Source organism: Stylophora pistillata, chromosome 3 (genome assembly GCF_964205215.1).
Source record: "Stylophora pistillata chromosome 3, jaStyPist1.2, whole genome shotgun sequence".
In the NCBI taxonomy this organism is placed as follows: Eukaryota; Metazoa; Cnidaria; class Anthozoa; order Scleractinia; family Pocilloporidae; genus Stylophora; species Stylophora pistillata.
Genome location: NC_142521.1, coordinates 41,103,402 through 41,125,137, shown reverse-complemented (window position 1 = coordinate 41,125,137; position 21,736 = coordinate 41,103,402). Strand labels below are relative to the sequence as shown.

The window sequence follows — 21,736 nt, the reverse complement described above, 5'->3', positions numbered from 1 at the left end:
CACACATGTAGAGCGATCCAGTCCACAAATAAACTCCAGTTATAATAAGACGACTTTTGTATTGACTGCTCAACAAGGCAAGGACAGGTGCTGTTCCAGATAGAAGCCACACTCCTAAGACAGCGTATACGTATGTGTGTGTCGAAGTTGCTCTGCTGCGAAATGGCCAAACTATCGCATAGACCCTCTCCAAAGAAATGAGTACGAGGAAATTAATGGATGCAGCGCTAGAGTATTCTCCAAGAGGGAAATATCTATCTATCGAGGTAATTTTAGTCTTACAGCACCTTAACGAAAGCGAACAAATGTCAGTCGCGATGTCCCCAAGAACACCAAGACCAACCAGTAAATCAGCAACAGACAGGTTAATCAAGACAATAGAAGTTTTTCTCAAGTGAAATCTTCTTTTGAAGAATACGAATATGGTGATGGTATTTCCAAAGAGTATCACCAAGGCTTCTATACATAGTATAATTATCCATGGCAGTGTGTTTTCAAGCTCAGCACCTGTACACTTCTCGCTCATTTGAAGCTTCTTTTTCACTCTGAAAACCAAGTGGAATTAAGGCTATTTTGTGGCGGCGGTATTTTAACTGCAATTTCCAAGCAGGGCTTAATTCAACGTCGCTCCAACTGAATATCTCGATTATACCAGTTTTTCTATGCAAACGTAAAATAGGAGTCTTCGCAGTGTTAATTGATCTTATTTCCATGAAATCTTAATGTATGCAAACAAAAATCCGAGTCAACACTGGCATATGGTATTTCGTGGACTGGACTTGACTGGACTGGACTGGACTAGTGAAACGCTGACTAGTAAAACGCAGACTAGTAAAACGCGGGCTATAAAAACGCGGACTAGTAAAACGCGGACTAGTAAAACGCGGACTAGTAAAACGCGGACTAGTAAAACGCGGACTAGTAAAACGCGGACTAGTAAAACGCGGACTAGTAAAACGAGGACTAGTATAACGCGGACTAGTAAAGCGCGGACTAGTAAAGCGCGGACTAGTAAAACGTGGACTAGTAAAACGCGGACTTAACAACAATAACAACAACAACAAAACAATTTCATACAAAGGCGATCATAAGACTTAATGGAAAGCCAATTTTAGAAATTTTGTCCATTTAATGCTTTGCCAACGCATTTCGACGGTTTAGTGAGTGACAATCCCTGTTTGACCTTAAAATGGGTTTGATACGGCGCCAGATACAAACGATTTTATAAGTTTAGGCTAAGAAAGAATTTCATTCAGCACCAGTTCAAAATCCTAAAATACACTTTCGTCGTAAATTTCACAGCAGAAACGCAGGAATTCGATGAATAAAAGTCGCATTAAATCTCCTTGTGTCTAGGTAGAAAGAGTCTCACTGACTTCGGCTTTTCGGTGGAAGAAAAACCGATTTACACACGCCATTACAGAAAACAAACAAGCAGACTGACAACTCCAAAACACATATTTGCATTCACTTACAATTTGACTTTCCGTGACATTTTAAAACGGAACAGCGGTAAATCTTCGAAGATTAATCGTCCTTGGAAATAAAAAATACTTTCCGTAAGATCTTTAACTGTTTTTCTTTTTACGATAAAATCGTCCCATGATCATTTAACTCGTGTGTGTTTGTCACACCAGTACTGCTATTTAGCGTATGCTTCTTTCCTCTTCAATTGACGGGTGTCACATCGTGACAGTTACTTATGGAAAAAATGTTTCAAAATTTGCTCGGAAGCCTTTAATCACCTTTACAAATAAAAATGTTTCGGCGAAAGCTTTCTCTTTAATTTGAATAACGTTTGTTTTCTTTATAACTCACTCGCTATCAAATTGTTAAGTTCAAGAAGGATTTTTCCGTAATTAAACTCGTAATTGTATCCTAAATCATTTGGGTTCTTTTGGCAATCATCCTTTTTATATGTTAGAAAAAAATAAAAATGTTATTCACCAGCATAGGTCGGTCGTATTGGGGAAAACTGTGCCCTCGGTCTTGAGTACCGCCCAAGGCCGTAGGCCTCGGGCGGTACCCAATACCTCAGGCACAGTTTTTCCCAATACGGACCGACCTATGCTGGCGAATAACATATATGTATTGATCGACGGTCCCTTATTTTGCTACAGGAAACGGAAATGGGTCTGTTGACCTTTGATCTCATCAAAGATTCGCACCAAAATTTACGCTAAATTACAATATAAATTTCATTTGTAGATTTGTATTGTCCGTTACTGTTAGCAGCTATGATACCTCTTATTTCGAGGTAGAGCGTTAATTGTTATTGATGTCGTTGAACTGTTCAGAGATTTGTGTAGCATTTCGGATTGTTAGAAAACGAAAATTCTCGGCTCGCTTCTCCAACTTATGCAGTTTTTATTGCTATGACCCACAATACAATCACGTTCATTTCTGGATACAACTATTTACTCGCCATTAAGTCTTGTGCCTTTGTATGAATTTTTTTTGTTATGTCCGTCTCCGTTTAGTTTTATTCGATTTACAAACAAGAAAAAACATGAAACAAATTATTCAACTGGCTGCTGAATGATTCGATGCAACAAAATTAGGATTTTGAACTGGTGCTACGTAAAATTCTTTCTGAGCCTAAACTTATGTTGTACAGCATTTTAAAGGATTGCTATTTCGAGTATTTTTAGGTTTACCTTTTGTTTTGATGAGCCTCGCCTTTTTGCGTCTACGCTGTTATTTTGGCAGATCTATAGTTTTGATCATTTATTTTTAGTGTGTGCTTGAACTTGGCTGAGTTCTTACCGTGCTAGACATTTTAATCGCTTGTTATTGTTGAGGATAACTAGTTTGCTAGGTGGTTATGTTTGGGTTGGTAAAACTGACCTTGAGTTTTACCCACACTGAATATCCTGTTTTGGAAATTCCCACGATCAGCTAACGCAAACATGTCTGTGATTTTTACATTAAATGAGAGGGCACTCCTTGCTGAAGTTAGAAGAAAAATAGCTGTGGTAGTAGAAGGTAGTAGCAACAATAGAAGAGAAGAGAATAAAAGAAGAAAAGTGTAGAGTCTTGGTACCTCTTGTTAATTCGCCAAGCGAGTGGTAAAAAAAACCCCAACACTTATAAAATCGTTTGTATCTGGCGCATGACAAACCCATTTGTAGCTTAAATGTCAAACAGGGATTGTCACTCACTACATTGGCTCGCCACTAAGTCTTGTGATCGCTTTCGTGTGAAATTTTGTTGTTGTTGTTGTTGTTAAGTCCGGGTTTTACTAGTCTGCGTCTTACTAATCAACGTTTTACTAGTCAGCGTTTTACTCGTCCGCGTTTTACTATTCCGCGTTTTACTAGTCCACGTTTCACTTGTCCGCGTTTTACTAGTCCTCGTTTTACTAGTCCGCATTTTACTAGTCCGCGTTTTACTAGTCTGCGTTTTACTAGTCTGCGTTTTACTAGTCCGCGTTTTACTAGTTAGCGTTTTACTAGTCCGCGCTTTACTAGTCCAGTGCAGTCCAGTCCAGTCCACGAAATACCATATGCCGTCAACACTGGGTGTTTTTCAATTTTCGAAACGTATTTATATTCGAGCGAATTCGAAGCAATTTAAATTTCTAGCAGAATTCTGTGAAAATTATTTTAACAGATTCACATACGACTTCAAGAGGGTCTCAATGGAGTGCAGATATTCACGGCTCACAGTTAAATTTTGGTTTATTTACTACTAATGGTTAAAATCTTTCAATCGTGGTCACCGCCAAAATCATTTTTTATGGTTAATTGTTTTTTACGGCTGACGGTCAAAATTTTTCAATTTTTTACGCCTAATAGTTAATTTTTTTTGGCCGTTTTACGGCTAACGGTTAACCCTATTGAGATCATTCTTCAAGACAACACCACTTTGGTTGTTTTTTTATTTCATTACTTTTCCAGGTTGGCGGCTCTCACACCGAACATACAGAACTGTGAGCTGATTATTCAACTGCACGGTACACATGCATTTTTAAACTCAAAACTGATCGTTTTTCATTTCTCAATCATTTATGTTAATGTTTTATCAAGTGTTTCGCTCCTCTTGAAGCAATTCACCCTCGATCTTATATTCCCGTCATTCCTCTACTCTTCTTAATTCAAGGTTTTTTTAAAAGCCACTTTGAAAGATCTGTAAACTTAACTTATTTTATTAAGGAAAGCAAATAAAAAATGAAATTTGTCTTACAATAGTAACTGAAGGTAAAAGCTTTGAATAAAATGGTGGAATAAAATTCTGACAAATATAAACAGCAGGCCCTCAATCTATTTCAAGACGTTTAATAAAGTTCTAATCTGGACGATTTATAAAGGGCTAAATACGTTTTGCTTTGGTTCTGATCAATCAAAGTCAACGCAGAAGGCGGATTTTTTCGCTAAATGGTTGAAGGAAGTTATCAGGAAGTTATCAGGAAGTTATCAGGAAGTTATCAGGAAGTTGTGATAAAGTTATCAGGAAGTTATCAGGAAGTTATCAGAAAGTTATCAGGAAGTTATCAGGAAGTTATCAGGAAGTTATCAGGAAGTTATCGGAAAGTTATCAGTGAAGTTATCAGGAAGTTATCAGGAAGTTATCAGGAAGTTATCACGAAGTTATCAGTGAAGTTATTAGGAGTAGACATAGATACAGAACTTTCTTTTTCAAATAACGTTGATAGAATTAGTAAGAAATTAGGGCAAAGAACTGGTATTTTGAACAAGATTAAGGCAAAGGATTCTTTATTGCAATTCTTCTATAAGGCCACTTTTCATTTATGGCAGCGTTGTTTGGTAATCCATAGTAACGAATGAATGTTTATTACGCCTTCTACGTCTCCAAAAGAGAGCAGCTAAGATTATACTCGATGCAGAACCACGCCCCTCTTTTGTTGTGCTTTTCAACAAATTGAAATGGCTGCCATTTTACGCAGAAACTCGTATTAATAAATGTGCAATATTTTATAGGAGAATTTAACACGCAGTACCAAAGTATCTTATGGACTCCTTAAAATTGAATAGCTCTCGGCATTCACGTAATACCAGGTTTGCCAGCTTGAATTTTATTACGCCTACATACAAGAGAAAGACTGAAGGAGGAAGCTCGTTTGCAGTGTCTGCAAAACAGGACCGGAACAATTTAAATTGTGAAATAAGGAAGCAGCCGAGTGTAAAATGTTTTAAGCGCGCCTTGAGAAAGCAATTTCTACAAGATCAAGCTCACTTGCCTTCCTTTTATCCATAATTTTTTTTTAACTTTATTATGTACTTATTATAGAACTATTACCTCTCCATTGTTTATAGTTTAATAATGTAATTTTCATTCATATATAGTAGACGGCCACAAGTTTCTTAGTTTTTAACTATTATGTGCTACCCTCTTTAAATAAAGGCTACCATCAACACCTTGGTGTTTTACAGGGGAAAAGAGAACAGCTTTGTAAATTAGTAATTTTTCGTAGCCGGACATCGAAGAATAACCTACAGTTTATTCGTCCTTACCCGAGAAGACTAGAATATATATCCATTTCTTGATATTATAGAAAGGTGGCAAATTCTCCTCAATTATTATAAGACCATGAGTATTGGTCCGGCCGCGGCTCGAACCCTCGACCTTCCGCACAACACAATCCGGCGCTCTAACCAATTGAGCTAACCGGGAGGCGAGGTATGTGGCGTGGAATTGAGAGTTGAAAACGAGGCTATGTGATTTTGTTTCGCATCTCCTTTCGCGCTCAGAATAAACATTTAAAAACAATTTTATTGCTGTTTTCTCTTTTTTTTATTTTTAATCATTCATGTGATTCAAAGAAAATCTATTCGACTCGTGAATTCCGCGTTAAATTGCTCTCGAAAACCGATAACGGTTTTCGCGTGCCCGGAATTCCCTCGTCAGGAAATTAATTTTCTCCTATAATTGGAAAAAAATTATAATTGCGTTCATGCTCTGCATCTCTTAGCTCATAAAAGTTCAAATTTTGGATTACATATATAACCGATTCTTCGCCGACTTAGTTTTTATAGATCAGTGTTAGAACTTACGAACTGGAGCATGTAGGTTTCTTCGTTCATTATTTTTTGTGTCAACCGTAAAATGCCAACAAAAGCGAAGGCTAGCCCATTTGGATTGTATACTAATTGTGATGTAAATTAACTTCTATCTTCATTCTACTCCACATTCAGTTCAATTTCATATTAGCTACAAACAAGAAGATGGCCGAAAGAATAAAAGAAACGTGGCTCAGCCCAACCAAAAAGAAAGTTAATTTGCGCTGATGCTTTAAAATTCTATTTGACTTATATTTATTCTTCCTCACACCACATTCAGTCCATTTCTCTGATAGTTACAAATTAAAGGCTGACAATAAGTAAATAAGAGGCGTAGAGATTCGGCTCGACTAATAATTTGCCATTTTTGAATAATGTCGTTTAGCATTTTCAATAAAGACGAACAATCAGATGGCGCCTTTGGCAGAGAAACAAAAATACTTGTTATTCGTTAGAGGCCCCTTTAGCATATTCACATCTTAAATAAAATTCTGTCCTTAAACTTTCTTTTCCAGACAACAATTAGAAGAAAAAAATTGATCATGAACAATTTGTTTGGCCCAGTTATGATAAATATCTTCAAACCTCTAAACAATAGTTGTATGATGAAGTTATCTTTCGCAAGCGTCTAATCCGAGCGAAATCTTTCCTTTTGGATATAAAGATCTCAAAAGTTACAACAAGGGCTATGTAAACCTCAAAGTTATGACTGAAAAGGCCCCTCCGAATCCAAAATGAAATATTTTAGTAATTACGCTAAAGGCTCACATAAGAGCACCATTTAGGTTAGAGAAGTGGGCTAAAACTACAGCATCCGTTTGAGGCCAGGTCTTTCGTTGGCGTACATTTGGTCGTTTCTTTTTGGTTGTTAGAAACATATTTCTCAGGGTTTGCCTAACGACTGGCATTCAAAAGGAATAAACAATTGGATTGATAAACAAATTACCTAACTGAAGACATCAAGTAACTCGATTAATTACACTGCTGCTCTCTATGATAGAGCTGAAGTTGAACACGACAGTAAAAGGCAGCCAAGTTATTAAAGAAAGTACAGTCACAATAAATAGAGTTTTTGCCAAACGTTTGCTGCGCATATGGTTACTTTGAGACAGCCTTGGATCCTTTCTTTTGGAATAGAACCAAATAAGAGCGTACGCACAAGAGACGGTTACCAAGCAAGCAATCATGATAACAGATCCGAACCACTCATAGACCTCAACTGGCAAAATTTTATTGGATTTGCAGTACCTGATAGAAGCCATACGATTCCAACAGCGATTATATATGTTCGTGAGGGAGTGGTTTTTCCTCGAATTGGCCACACTGTTGCATAGAGCCGCTCCAAAGAAACGAGGACAAGAAAACTTATCGAAGACAGCCAGAGAATTCTCCCAGGATGAAATATTTGGTTGTCCAATCTGTAACACAACTGACCTTCGAAAGCAAGCAAATGTAACTGATGATGTCTTCAACAGAACTGACACCAACCATCAAGTCAGCAACAGACAGGTTTAACAAGACAACAGAAGTTTTTCTCGAGTGAAATCGTCTTTTCTAAAACACGAAGATTGCAAGAGAATTTCCAAGAAAAATTGCCAAGGTTTCCACGTCATATAATATTGTCCATAACAAGGTGTTTTGAGAACTGTTTTGAAGCTTTTCGTTCATTGAAAAATCTATCTGTTGCACCCTGCGAATCCAACAGCGAACAATAGAGAGACAGCACAATGTATACTTCTAATTAGGATCCCTAAGCCAAGCTGTTACATTTCGTTCTGCATGTTTGAAGACACTGTTAAGTCCTCACGGTTGAAATGAATCTCATTTTGATTACGTTCTGGTTTGATGAAGAACCCACTCACTCAAGTTTAGTTCAACTACAATTTGCTTTGCTTACATTTATATTAGCACAAATTCATAACTGATTAAACTTAGGCTTCTTCATCTACGTGCTATTTCATCTGTCTTAGATACACACAACCTCAGTATTTATTATTCATTATGGATCTTTTAGAAATTTCTTGTTCAAAATTCTAAGGGCGAATTTTCATTTAAAAAAAAGACCTCATTGATATTTTTATTTTAAAAAAAATGCTTTGTTCCTTTGACAAGATTGTGAACGAAATTTGTTCTTGAATTGAAAAATGTCTTCTCTTTGAAAGCAACGGGAAGATTTTGAGATGGAAACGAAAATCCGAAGTTAAGTTATTTGGGGATATCGTGTTTAGGAGATGATGTTAACCGTGACTTTGTATCTTTCCCATTGGAGGGCTTTCTACCGAGATTAGTGGAACCTGATTTGCGTGGGCTTGACAGCTTTTCTGCAAGTAGCTCTGTGTAAAGCCTTTTGGTCTTGTCATCTGTTTCCCGCCATTTGTAAGTTGGAAAGCTGGGAGCTGCAGCCATAACCAGTTTAAGAAATTCAGGAATCTATAGATTAATTTGATAAATATTAAAATAGACTAAAATTCAGGTCTAGTCACGAGTTACTTCGCACTATAATTACACAGTCACATCAATTAGCTAATTTAGTTTAATTTGCATTAAACAAAGCACTTAGAATTAAATGTGCCCTTGTTGTAAGATACAACTCCAGACGTGTATATCAGTCATCAAGAGTTGGCGACTTAAAATTGTGACTTTATAATACACATTCATTTACTTCATTTTTTTACTTAATAACATGTGCCATACAGGTATGTGAAAAGTGATTTTTGCATGAGCTGTTTGTCTAGTTTGGAAGTGATAAGGTAGTACCAAGCAGTCAAAGAGACAAAGTTGCACAGTCATTTAATTTCTGACCAGTGAAAGTAGTAGACATTTACCAGCCTGTTTTACAGCTCAATAAATATCCACTACCATTCACCCAATGCTTTTAGTAAATAAAAGTTATGAAATTGTACTAGTTGTATAGTCATTTTACTCCACTTCACAGTTTATTCGTTTCACTTCAGGTGAGGTTATCCTTCCTTGTCCAGAGATCACTTATGAAGGAGTACTGTGGTTTCCAGATCTCACTGCAGCAGACCCAACTCTGATCATACCTTGTGCCGTTGGTATTTTTAATCTTGCTAATATTGAAGTGAGTAATTTGATTCACATAATATATGATTGTGCTTGATTAAAAATACTCACATTCGCGGCTCAAGAGTTTTTCTCATAGTTTACAGTCATTGATGTTTAATGTAAGTCTTACTGATTAAAAGGAATCATCAGATGGCATGTAAGGAAGTTATTCACAAATGGATTTTAATTCAAGCTTAAATACCTCATGTTAAAATTACCTAGTTTACCATAGTCCCAAATGTTTAGAAAGTGCAGATAGTTTCTTATTCAATTGTTGTTGATAAAATGAAAAAAGTTTCAACAGTTTTAGCACCATTCAGAATGTGTTGACGACACAATTACATATTGTATTATAAGCATTGTAGATATAAATACAATCTTGCATATTTTAGTACACTGTTATATGTGCTTCACCTGTTAGTAGCTTGTTGAATAAAGCCATAGATTTTGGAGATTTTTTGGAAGTAGTGTGTTAATCACACTGCCTTGATTCTGATATGACAAATGGAATTCCATGATCAAAATTAATTTATAATCATAATTTATGTTATTTTATTGCTATCCTATAGTTACAGATAAGAATGTCAGTGATAAAGTTCACTGCATATATTTTTTCTTTTCATGTTTTTCATCCTATGGGTAGCCAATTATGAAGCACTTTGACTTTACCTCAGTTTGTGTATGTTGCCTGTTTTTCCCTCACATCAAAGAGGGCAGGTATTATCTTAACTCATAAATTACTGATTCAAATTGACAAAAAATTCTCATTTGACTTACCCAAAATCAGGAATCTTTTTAAACTGTATTTTGAAGCTACCCCATCCACAGCCTTTCTCACCACAGAGTCAAATGTACATTCTAAGTGTCTTGTTGTATAAGCACTCTGGCTTTTTATAGGGGTGGTATAGCATTCAGGGCCCTGCCCTGCCCATTGTTTACTTCATTTCTTGGTTAAACCAAGTTTTACTGTTTACATATCTGCCTAATGGCTTGACATCTTGGGTGGAGTTTGGGTGTGGTAGTTTTTTTGGAGAGGAAAGTTTGAATTTTATGCTTTCTAAGAAGCAAAAGCAAGTTCCAGAATTATCAGAGCTGTCTATGCATTCAGTTATCTTTAAATTTAAGGCAAATAAGCTTTGAATGTGAAGGAAAGTGAAGTTTACATTGATATACTTTTTGTGTAGATAGAATGTTTAATTGGCTGTTACCAAAATAAAACTGACAAGAGAACAGGTGATAGTTGGCCACCTGTTGATCAGGTGATTTTTTTTATGTTGTTGACAGACTCTGAAACCTCAGTTTTCTTAAGAGAAAATGTTAAAGCACAATCAACTAGTTTAGAAAGCTAGTGGCAAATGGCAAAATAAAATCCTTGATGAAACTGGGTTGCATCAGGGACATAAGCAATCCTATACTGTTACTTTTTTGTAGGCTAGACTTTTAGAATTTTGCAGGTTACCCAATACTAGTACTTTTTCTGTTTGGTCTGCTTTGTAGCACAATTGAATTTCATGAAAGTCAGTGGTGTCTAATGGATAGATGTTCAAATACTAAATCATTTCAAAAAAGTTATAGAATTTGCAGTAAGATGAGTGCATTGTGCAACAACAGTTCTGTTCTACAGTGTATGATTGCAAATGATTTCAGTTGCATCCAAAAGCTCAAGAAATGAGAAACACATTTGACAATACAGCCATGGAATAGTTGCTATCCGAATGTTAGCTTTCATACACTTTTAGATAATCATTAAAATTTTGATACACAGTTTTCATAGTGTTAGTTCAAATTAATGGAATTTGATTATGGAATAATTTTTGTTTTTTTAAATTCATGTATAAACATTGTTAACAGAGCCACCTTGCTTTCAGCAATCTATTTCTGTTTTTCATATTTTTATTTCACTCAATTTTTTTTGCAAATTCAGACAATTGATACAATTATGATTCATGATAAGGTATTGACCACTTTCATAAATGGCTGCTGGATTAATATCCTTTTGTTTAAATTTAAATTAGCCTTTCTGGCCTCGCTTGAGATAATGTATTCTTTTGAATTTTGTACTGGAGAACGAGGCCAGAAAGGCTAATTTAAATTTAAACAAAAGAATATTAATCCAGCAGCCATTTGTGAAAGTGGTCTATTGTAAATTGTTATTTTGGTCATTCGCTCTGGCCAAGGGCCAACACTCAAAACGTTGACTTTGAAACTCTTTACAGTGGCCAGTTTACATTGTGAACTTAGCTGATAAAACTAAAACTTCCTTGTTATACTCAGCACCGCACCACAGTTTATTCAGAGACTTACCCCTTTTAGTGTAAATTGTTATTGCTTTGGTACACCCATACAGCCTTTGTAAGTCAGGTGTAAGTTATCTATTGTTGTTAGTAGTTTATTTTCTTTAACAGAAGGCAGTACATCACTTTGTTACATGACTCGGGCGGTCAGAGGGCCAATAACTAAAATCAACCAATCAAAATGCTTTATTGCAGATCCAATATTCTCTAAGTATTGGACCGGGCACTGTCCCAAATGGTCCCAAATGATACCACACTTGTGTCCCTTTCAACTTCAGTCGTATAATAAATCTCTTATTAACCAAGCTTGCTCGGGACTGTACTGGAAGAATATCGGCCCTCGGTCTTTTTTGTACGGATCTCGCTGCACTCGGTCCGCACTGTCAAGACCTTGGGCCGATATTCTCCCAGTGCGGCCCTCGCGCTTGGTTAATAAGATATTATGTTCTCTGAGTTGATAACAACTAGACAAGTGTGACTGTATAATTATAACTGTTCTGTTGAATTTTTACTCACTGATCACCAGCTTCATGCCCTGCGACGACACAATGCAACCAGATTTCAGTGGGTGTTAACAAACACACTAAGACTGGTATCTGTGGGTATGATCTTTGTTGCAGCTCAAGTTCCATCGGTAAGTTTCCTTACACAGTGTTTTGTAGTTCCAAGAAAACAAAACCTCTCTCCATGATAAATAGGGACTTTCCTTCTTTCCCAGCTTATTCTCTTGCACATGACCGAAGTGATCAGCAAAGAACAAATAGTTTATGTAAAACAACTGAGTCATATGACTAAGTGTGATATTTGATATCCTAACCCAAACCCAGTCCCCCATTCAATAGAGGAATTCCTTTCTTGCCACATTTGGCTAGGAAACCATGTCTCTGTGCTAGTGGTTCAAATTTCACAGTACATTCTTTTTTGGCAGGCAATGTGTCTACTGGGCAGTTTCTGCTTTCTTTGGGCTGGCTCAGAATATAACATTTAAATTCCCTGTCGTTCGCCGTCTCCTTGGTATTCCAAAGACTCCCAGTGAGAGTCAACATCCAGTGCAAGACTTAAAGAATCTGTTGCAACTCAAGGGAGAAGAGTTTATGAGAATTCAAAGAGAAGGACAATCGATCAAAAAGAAGGATTGATTAGGACATTGCACATCACTGGTAAGACATAATTTTGTCCATTTTGGCCTCTTAACACTCATTGAAATTTATAACTTACATAAGTTGATTTAAAGCATGACAGTGACAGAAAAAAAACAGTTTCTTATTGTTAAAAAAAATGTCCTTTTGTATCTTATACATGTATGGCCAAACCCCTCTAGGGTTTTTTATCCCTATGAAATTTCTGTTAAACATATTTCCTCAGCTTTTTCTAAGAAAATATTCTCTAAAATCATCCTCCATCTCATTTTTGATCTTCCTCTGACAAATTAGCTATTTTATATATTTAAAACAATATTTAAGACCAATTAAACAACTTTTTTCATAAAATTTTATTTAAAATAATTATTTAACACCTAAATCTGAAAACAGATACACTGCCCTTTGAAGATCATAATTCCTCATTTCTCTCCAACTCTTCCATTTTTTTTTTAGTTGTTGTCCTTCCATCGCAAAGACAAGCATTGCGCTGGGCTTCTTTATAGGATGCACATCCCAAAGCAAGTGTTCCTGAGTACATTAGATCTGCCGATGTCTGGCATGCATCCAACTGCTCCTTTGGTAGTCTATTCCCCAGACCTGTTAAAAGACACTCATTGTCTAAACAGGATTTAAAGTCATCATTGCATTGGGTGCGATCATTGTTGCACGTGTCCTAGCAGATGTCATGGAGATCACAGCATTTTGTAAAACCAGCAAAATTGGAAGTGTCAAGCTGAAATAAAATGAGGAAATTTTAATAGGGACATTAAGAGAACAACATTCATGTAAAGATAAAGATCACTGTCGTTTCTATTAGTTGAAACATTACTGTCACAAACATGGTTGCTTAAAACTGTAAAAAGGTGTTTTTCAATTGAATTAAAGGAAATACTTGAGAAAGGAGTATAGTTATTCTCTTGTTATTATGACTGTGTTGTATTCACATGGTGAAGACACTCTGTGTTTTCAATGCCTCTCTCTACCCAGCAGTCTTAACAGTCCTGTTTGTGGCACGCCTATAAATGGATGTCTCACTGATTATGATGCTTACCAAGCCAAACTTCTGCTCAGAGTATCTGAAGCCATAATTTTCTTTTTACAATGTAAAGGTTAGGTCTGTATACAAGCCATATGGCCCTATTAGGCGAGGACTTATCTCTGGTTTCCCTAGCATGAAGGAACAAGGAGTACTGAAAGTCCATCGAAAGGTTACCCTCTAGCATAAAATTCACCGGTACCCATTTAAACACCTGGGTGAAGAGAGGCACTTTGAGGGTGAAGTGTATTGCCCAAGCACACAACACAAAGACCCCAACCAGGGCTCAAACCCGGACCCTTCAATCTGGAGTGGAGTGCACAACCATGAGGCCACTGCACCATGAGGCCACTGCACCATGAGGCCACTGCACCATGAGGCCACTGCAAGTAAGGGGCTTATAGGCTGAAAGGAGAATACAATGGAGAACAATCTGATACTTTGTCCTTTGAATACATTAGAGCCAAAATAGTGTGTTATCTGAAGGTATACAAATGTTTTCAAGAAACACGCATAGTCTATAAAGGAAAAGGGGATAAGTTTCTTAAGAATCTGTGGTGCTACCTCATTTGGGGGGGGGGGGGGGATTTCTCCAACAAAGGTCAAATGCTCCAAACATCAGCTTAAGAAACTCCTTAATCCCTTTACAGTGGCCAATTTACATTCCTCAACTCAGTTGATAAAGCCAAATTTTCTTGCCTTAGAAAGAGTTAACTTTTGATGCTAAAAGCAAGAAACAATTTGAGTGTTCCTTGGTCATTTTTACACCCTAATCTCTTCCCTTTTTTCACAATAATAAAACCTCTTCTGTCTAAATATGACCAGTTAATCAGGTCTGGTTGGGCAAAATAAATTCAGAAATACTGCCAAGACACAGATGTAGAAACAAATGACTTTATCATTGTATGGGTGATATGTGCTTGTTGGGTTGAACAGCTTTACATGTAGCAGTTTGTTTCATTTAACCTCAAGTCCTCAGAGCTATGATAATAAGAAAATATGGCAGACATTAGGAAGAAATGATATGAAGATCTTTTGAATGAAATATTACAACTGGGTAATTATTTTCTAAGTAATTTAGTTATTGGTGGTAAACACAGATTGGCAGGTGAATAAATAATCTCAAATGAACCAATCAAAACGTACCAGTAAAACAGTAAAAAAGGCCAACTGCTGCAGGATAACGTTTCTTTCTCATGAACAGACTTGTTTAGATAATACTTAAAAGGTTTCAGTCCATCTGAGAGAATAGCTACCGCAATAAATAACACTGGGTTACGTTTTATTTCCTAGATTTATTGTCATCTCAACCGATCATTAGATTTAGATCTCGTTTAGTGAAGCTTCAAACCTCTTGTCTTGCAAGTAAGAGTCACTTTTGAAATACCATCACAAGGCCTGATCGTTTTTTCTTGTGGTGGATTAAATCAGAGTTTAACAGTGAAAATGTACTCATCTTTTTTTTCTTTTTCTTTTTTTTTTGATGAAGTAAGGGTTATACACTAAAGATGAGGTTTACCTCTAACCATTAAATGTTACTAAAACCAAGAACACGCTTACCTTTCGGACATCGAAAAACACAATTGTCCCCACCGGCCAATTGCGCTAAAACTGTCGCCAAATCTCCCAGACTGCCGGCATCTGAAGCTTCTACTATCTCTTTCAATAAGTAACCAATAAAAAGTAAGGGAAATATTTTCCAGTGAACCATATCTAAGATCCTTCTAACACAACTTTGCCGGTACTATCCTCTAGCTCAACAACAAGTTCAAGTAAATATCGTAACAACTTACTTTGGGGAGGTGGGTGGGCATTACTTTGTCGATGTCTTATTGATCGCAGGCGCATTTTTATCCAAATATCTGTCTCCAGTCTCTCCTGTCAAAATCTCAAGCCCTGGGTCATTTTGACTCCTTTTTCTCGACTCTAAATTTTTATCTGTTTTACTACATTTTGACAATTTTTAAGTTTGTTTTGTCTTCATCGGAAATTTCGCTTTTCTTTGTGATACGACTTTCCACCTGGTTGCAAGCAATATCTGTTTACTGTAGAGAAACTGAAAAACACCTTTTAGTTAAGACCTGCAAGTTCTACGAAAAGATTATCAACAAAAGAGGAATGGTTACATTCCAGATAATTTCCTATGAAATTGCATTTTCTTTCAACATGAATTTGGAAGGAGTACACTGTGAGCTATTTTGAAACGAGATATGAGGGGTATTCCCTGGGTTAACCTTGGAGATGATGCAATGGATTTGTCACCTTCTGATTGGTTCTCATTTGTTGTGCATGAAGTTTGCACGATGTTGCACCACGAAGGTTAAAATTTGCAGAGCTCATGAAATTGTACCGGTACAAAAGAGAAAAGACTAAGCTCAGTGAGCATTCTATGTTTTACAAAGATGAGAAACTGATGAGAAAAACTGAACGATCGATTTAATTCGATATAATTTCACTGAGAATTTTCTTTGTAATCGCAGACTAAATGTGTGGGATGGTAGCAAAAGATTTCCACAAGCTCATGAAAAGCATCGCTAGCTTTTCGAACAATCAGGCAAACGTTGCCCATTACGAGGAGAACTAGGATGCAATCAGGGTGGAAGTCGTTCCGAACGATGGCCTTTATTACAGGGGCAAGTTCGAAGTCCGCCATCTTGGAACATGTGCGAAGGGATATTTTGGTACAGACCTGACTCGATATCCCAATTCTGTTTCTACATTTAATATCTCAAGACTGGTACAATGTGGAGACATCGAAATAAACCCTGGACCAGAACAGTCATTATCTCCGGGATTATCCACAACTCGCAAAAAACCTCTTTGGAAGTGCCCTTGTGATGTATGTACGAAGTCTGTTCACTCCAATCAGAAAGGGATTCTCTGCGATGGTTGTAACAAATGGTTCCACCTAAAGTGCATTACCATGGATCTACAGGCTTATATTGACTTGGGGTCTTCTGATGAGCAGTGGTTCTGTGACAAAAATTGTGGGTGGCCTTTTAACTTCACTGATTCATTCTTTGAGTCGTCCTTCTCAACTGGGCAGAATGTAAGCTTAAGCTCTGATGTCTCTGCGGAATCTTCCCCTCGCTCTGCTAATGGCTTCTCCAAGTGCTTATTATTAAATACGAGGAGTATTCGAAACAAGATCAACGACCTAAATGCCTTGTTATTAATGGACTCCTTTGACATTGTTTCCTTGACGGAGACTTGGTTAGACAATGAATTTGATGACCGTGATCTACATCTTGAGGGTTATAGTATCCTTCGTCGGGATAGACGTGGTAGGCGTGGTGGAGGAGTGTTGCTCGCAACTAAATCACACCTGCCATGTGTACGGAGATACGATCTTGAGGTAAATGCGGAGATGCTAGCCTGTGAATTAAAGACCAGTAATACACGATGTCTATTATTTGCAGTTTTTTACAGACCACCAGACGCTGAAGAGACGTTCTTGGATGAATTCAGGAGATTTCTCAATAAAGCTTCTGGTACAGGAATCGCTGATTTAATTATCACTGGCGATTTTAACTTTCCCTGTGTCGATTGGTCTACTGGATCACCAACTATTTTAGACGATTTGACTGAAACTTTTTGTGAAATCCTAGATGACCATTTTCTCACCCAAACAAACCCATATATCACTCGTCCCAGTGCCACTAATACCTTATCATCTGGTAACATCTTAGACCTTGTGTTGACGAATCATGAATCACTCATCGAAGGAACTACTGTGCACCCAAATGGATTTGATTCAGATCATTTCCCAGTCTGTTTCGCGATCAAGAAAAAGTTCAACAGGCCGAAAAACAGTCAAAGATTAGTTTACCGATATGATAAAGCTGACATTGATGGTCTAAGAAATACATTCTCTCACATTTTATGGGATTCCTACATATCCTGTGAGGATATTGACTCAGGTACGGCGAATTTCCAAGATCTTGTTCTCGCGGCAGTCAATCAACATGTACCAAAGATGAAGCTTAGACGCAAGCCAAGACCTCTATGGATAGATAAAGAGGTCTTAAAGTTAGTGAGGAAAAAGAAAGTCTTGTGGAAGCGTTTAAGGGCCAATGCTTCTCTTGAGGTGACAACAAAGTTTAAACTTCTTAGGAAACAGACCAAACGTCTTATCTCCTCTAAGTATTTCCAGTACTTAAAGTCCCTATCGGATAAGCTGAAGACTAATCCAAGGAAGTTTTGGTCTTTTCATTCTCTTAAGTCCAAGAGCAAGAGACTGCCAGAAGTAATAACTTACTCTGGCAAAGCCAGGTCTGCCAAAGATCCTGTGGAAAAAGCTTCCCTGTTCAATGAATTCTTCAGCTCCGTTTTCTCTACAAAAACATCAAACTCTGCCAGCTCTCATGTTGATGTGATTAATCCTAACTTATTGATGGATGTATTCACTTCGTACAGTGAAGTTAAGAATATCCTCTGCAACTTGGACATTAATAAAGCAACTGGAGTAGACGGCATTCCTGCGAGGATATTGAGGGAATGTGCAGAGGAGCTATCTTACCCATTGGTTCTACTGTTTAACTTGTCGTTCAGGTGTGGGAGAGTTCCTTCTTCATGGAAAAGAGCTAATGTCACTCCTGTGTTTAAATCAGATGCTAAAGATGTGGTAGAGAATTATCGATCTATATCCCTGTTATCGATTCCAAGTAAATGCCAAGAGAAGATTGTATATAATGCCATATATTCTCATGTGGCACCTTACCTGACAGATTGGCAACATGGTTTCATAAGGGGTCGCTCGTGTGCTACCCAGTTGGTATTAACACACCATCAGTGGACAAAGGCCTTGGATGATGGACTACAGGTGGATGTCGTGTTCTTAGATTTTTCTAAGGCATTTGACAGAGTATCACATGATATACTTCTTCTGAAGTTGTGTAATTTCGGCATCTCTGGTAGCCTACTAAGATGGTGCGAGGATTACTTGACCCACAGAGAGCAAAGGGTTGTTATTGAAGGACAGAGTTCTACCTGGTCTGTTATCCCATCTGGTGTACCACAGGGCTCCCTACTAGGGCCATTATTTTTTGTAATATTCATTAGTGATTTGCCTGATGTGGTTATGCCTGGAAACACAATCGCACTGTACGCAGATGATTGTAAAACATCAAGACTGATAAACTGTACATCAGACCAACATGACTTTCAATCTGACCTGAATAATCTACACATCTGGAGTCAGCGAAATCTAATGGATTTTAATGTAAAGAAATGCAAATTGATGCGTATCACGAAAAAAAGTATGCCTTTTCGTTCTGACCTTAAGCTGAATGAGAGCTCTCTGGAAGAAACATCTGAATTCTGTGATCTTGGATTAGTTACTAGTAACAAGTTGTCCTGGAATGCTCATGTTGATAAGATATCAAGCAAGGCTAACAAGATTCTTGGCCTTATTAAAAGGACATGCAAGGGTCTGAAAGATGTTAACATGTTAAGAAGGTTGTACTGTGCTTTGGTAAGGTCCCAATTGGAGTACTGTACTATTGTCTGGTCACCCTTCACGGCTAGAAACATTAACAAATTGGAAAGGATTCAGCGAAGAGCCACCAAGTTTATTCTAAAAACTGATGATGATTACAACACTCGTAAAGAAAAACTGAACCTGTTATCTCTAGAGGACAGACGCTTCTTTTTTGATGTACTATTTTTTTTATAGAGTTCTTAATGGGTATATTAATATAGATATATCCTCTTATATCCAATTTTATTCACATTCGGAAAGATACTCGTTGAGGGGTAAGGACGAACTTAAATTGAAAAGAACTACGCGAGGACTGATACTCTTAGGTTTTGCTACTTTAATAGGATTGTCCACATGTGGAATGGGCTGCCACTATCGGTCCGTCAGGCTCCAAGTGTTTCTTGTTTTAAAAGGGGTGTAAGGGATTATTTGACTGCAAGATCTGATTGATTTTAGTTTGGATTTGTTTTTTTGTTAAAGGTGGTCTGCCGTGCATGGGGATTCATCTCTTTTGCGGACCATCCTTATGGCACCTTTCTTTTTACTCTTTTGTATTATCATCTATTAATGTAAGTAAGTAAGTAAGTAAGTAAGTAAGTAAGTAAGTAAGTTATATGTGCCATTAAATTGTAATAAATAAATAAATAAATAAAATAAAAAGCCATCGATTATCCAAAGGCTGCTCCAAATGTCAGTTGCATCACACAAATTTATCATCCAAACATCGACGATCAGGGCGAAATATGCTTAAATCTGTTCAGTGAATGGGCCGAAACCAATACTCTGGAGGACTGTGTTCAGGGATTGCTGTTTTTACTGTACAATCCAAACCTAGAGACCTAGAGGACCCGTTAAATCCTCTCTTCGATCCAGAATACGACACCGATTTTGAAGTGTTCGCTAAGAACGTGCGATTGTCTTTAGAGGGAGGTTCTGTCGAGGGGTGCGACTTTGAAAGAAATCTGGTGCTTGAAGGAAGCAGCATTGCCGAGAAATCAACTGGTGATCAAGTTCAGGAAGAACTGCAAGCTACGGAAGGTGAAGAAGCGGTTGAGAATGTTGATGGTGAGGAATTAATCGAGATCAAAGTGGTCGATGATGAAATCGATTCAAGCGAAGAGGTACCTTCGCCACCTAACACCTGCGGCACAGATCACGCAACTGAATGTCATACCGATTTAAATATAACCAAGAAATCGGAGGAGACAACTGACTGTATTTCAGGAAAAATCAATCTACACAGAACTGAAGAGGAACTTGTTGTTCCAGTTGAGGTCGAACCACGTTGAAGAAAAGGGATAACAAAAAATTAAACTTTTCCGACCTTAGCGCATGTAAATGTTGTAGTGTACTTATGTCTTGGAAATCGTATGAAGGCGATATACATCAATGATATGGTTGCAAAAGTTTCACTCAAGAATGTCGGAGATGTCGATACGATTGTATCGGCTCCCGGTGTTTCCATAACAACGTATATGCGGTTGTGTCGCCGAATACTTGGCCAAGATATGCTGTTCTGTAAACAAGTATGTTAGAAATTTACTTTCAGTAACTTTTACGTCAGCTGTCTTGTACAAAACATTCATGTGCTGCTGATCATTATATATTTTGAGGTAAAGCTTTAGTAATAAAGAAAATACTAGTGGATAGTGTCCTTCGGAGTGTTTTTTAAAGATTGTGTAAGAAGTAGTGGTCTGGTTTTACAGAGTCTGCGGGAACACAATGCAGGCATTTTGGCCAGATTCCCAAAATAAACTAGCCGTTTATAATGTGTTCATTGGAGGAAATGTCCAACCTAGTTTAATCACGGCCAAGATCTTCGATTATGCCCAGAACTTGCTATTTACTCTGGAAAGTGTCCCTTGAGTGAACAGTTCAGCACTTTGTAAGAGATAAAATAATTAGGTGAGACCTTGGAATCTTGCAAGCCTAGGCTTTGAAAGATATGCCCAAGGAGTTTACAGACTTTAAGAAGTTCCCAGATTGTTCTGTAGTATTTCACTGGCTGACTCAGTGATTTGCTTGTGCCTTTTTCTGACCAATAATGTGCTTACATCGATGAATAAAACACGGAATCAGTCATATCACACTGCCCATAGATTACTTTATGATGTCCAGCTACAGCACCATTAAGAGGCTCGTCATTGAGAGATGTACCAGTTGGAACCATTCAGATTAAATTTTCTCTCACCCCTTCAATCCGAGTGCCCTTACAGCTCATGTGACAACACAAGTATTGCTGAAATCATATTTACTATTCTATCACAACATTGCCTGTTTTTATTGATGATCAATTATCCAAACAATTATTGTTTTTCAGTCTAGTTCATTCACACGATTCAGTAAGGGCTATCCTGGGGAAGTCCATGATGTAAACAAGATATTTTTTTTTCCTTTTGTGTAATAGGCTGGAGCTAAAATAAAGGAAGTCAGGTTGAAACCTTTTGAAAAGTTAATTGCTCAGTCCAGGTAGAGGTTGAATCAGAAAAGGGGACAGGGGAGGGGAGGCAAGGTTCACTACCTTAGTGACTGAAGTGAAATAAAACTCCTTAAAACAATAAAATCTGACATATATCATACATAAATCAATTGTGCCTAAAAAGGAATGAAATTTTAAGCTAGAAAACAAACCATTTACTGCAAAATAAACAACCTTTCTCAAACAACACTATCATTAATAACCACTGACACACAAAAGA

General features: G+C 37.4%; 1 protein-coding gene and 3 long non-coding RNA genes across 6 annotated transcripts; 2 read left to right on the top strand and 2 right to left on the bottom strand.

The window, feature by feature from the left end:
* Positions 1-5,262: 5,262 nt before the first annotated feature.
* On the bottom strand, positions 5,263-10,222 carry LOC148736124 (uncharacterized). Its single transcript, XR_015998462.1, has 2 exons — positions 9,864-10,222; positions 5,263-8,450 (listed from the first exon to the last, which is right to left on the bottom strand). It is a non-coding gene; the product is annotated as an uncharacterized LOC148736124 (long non-coding RNA).
* Positions 8,258-13,426, top strand: LOC148736123 (uncharacterized). The gene is made up of 5 exons (XR_015998461.1): positions 8,258-8,396; positions 8,975-9,102; positions 11,907-12,014; positions 12,309-12,540; positions 12,976-13,426. It is a non-coding gene; the product is annotated as an uncharacterized LOC148736123 (long non-coding RNA).
* On the bottom strand, positions 12,854-15,522 carry LOC111328914 (uncharacterized). 3 transcript variants are annotated; one of them, XR_015998459.1, is made up of 3 exons: positions 15,119-15,522; positions 13,574-13,963; positions 12,854-13,255 (listed from the first exon to the last, which is right to left on the bottom strand). It is a non-coding gene; the product is annotated as an uncharacterized LOC111328914 (long non-coding RNA). The 3 variants fall into 3 exon arrangements; XR_015998460.1 differs by having other exon boundaries at positions 13,773-13,963; XR_015998458.1 differs by having other exon boundaries at positions 12,854-13,963.
* A 341-nt stretch (positions 15,523-15,863) lies between these two features.
* LOC111328911 (uncharacterized) lies at positions 15,864-21,131 on the top strand. The gene is given in 3 exon segments (XM_088753040.1): positions 15,864-19,230; positions 19,699-19,874; positions 19,877-21,131. Coding segments are annotated over 3 exon segments (3,813 nt in total). The 5' UTR covers positions 15,864-16,043; the 3' UTR covers positions 20,327-21,131.
* The last annotated feature ends 605 nt before the right edge of the window (positions 21,132-21,736 follow it).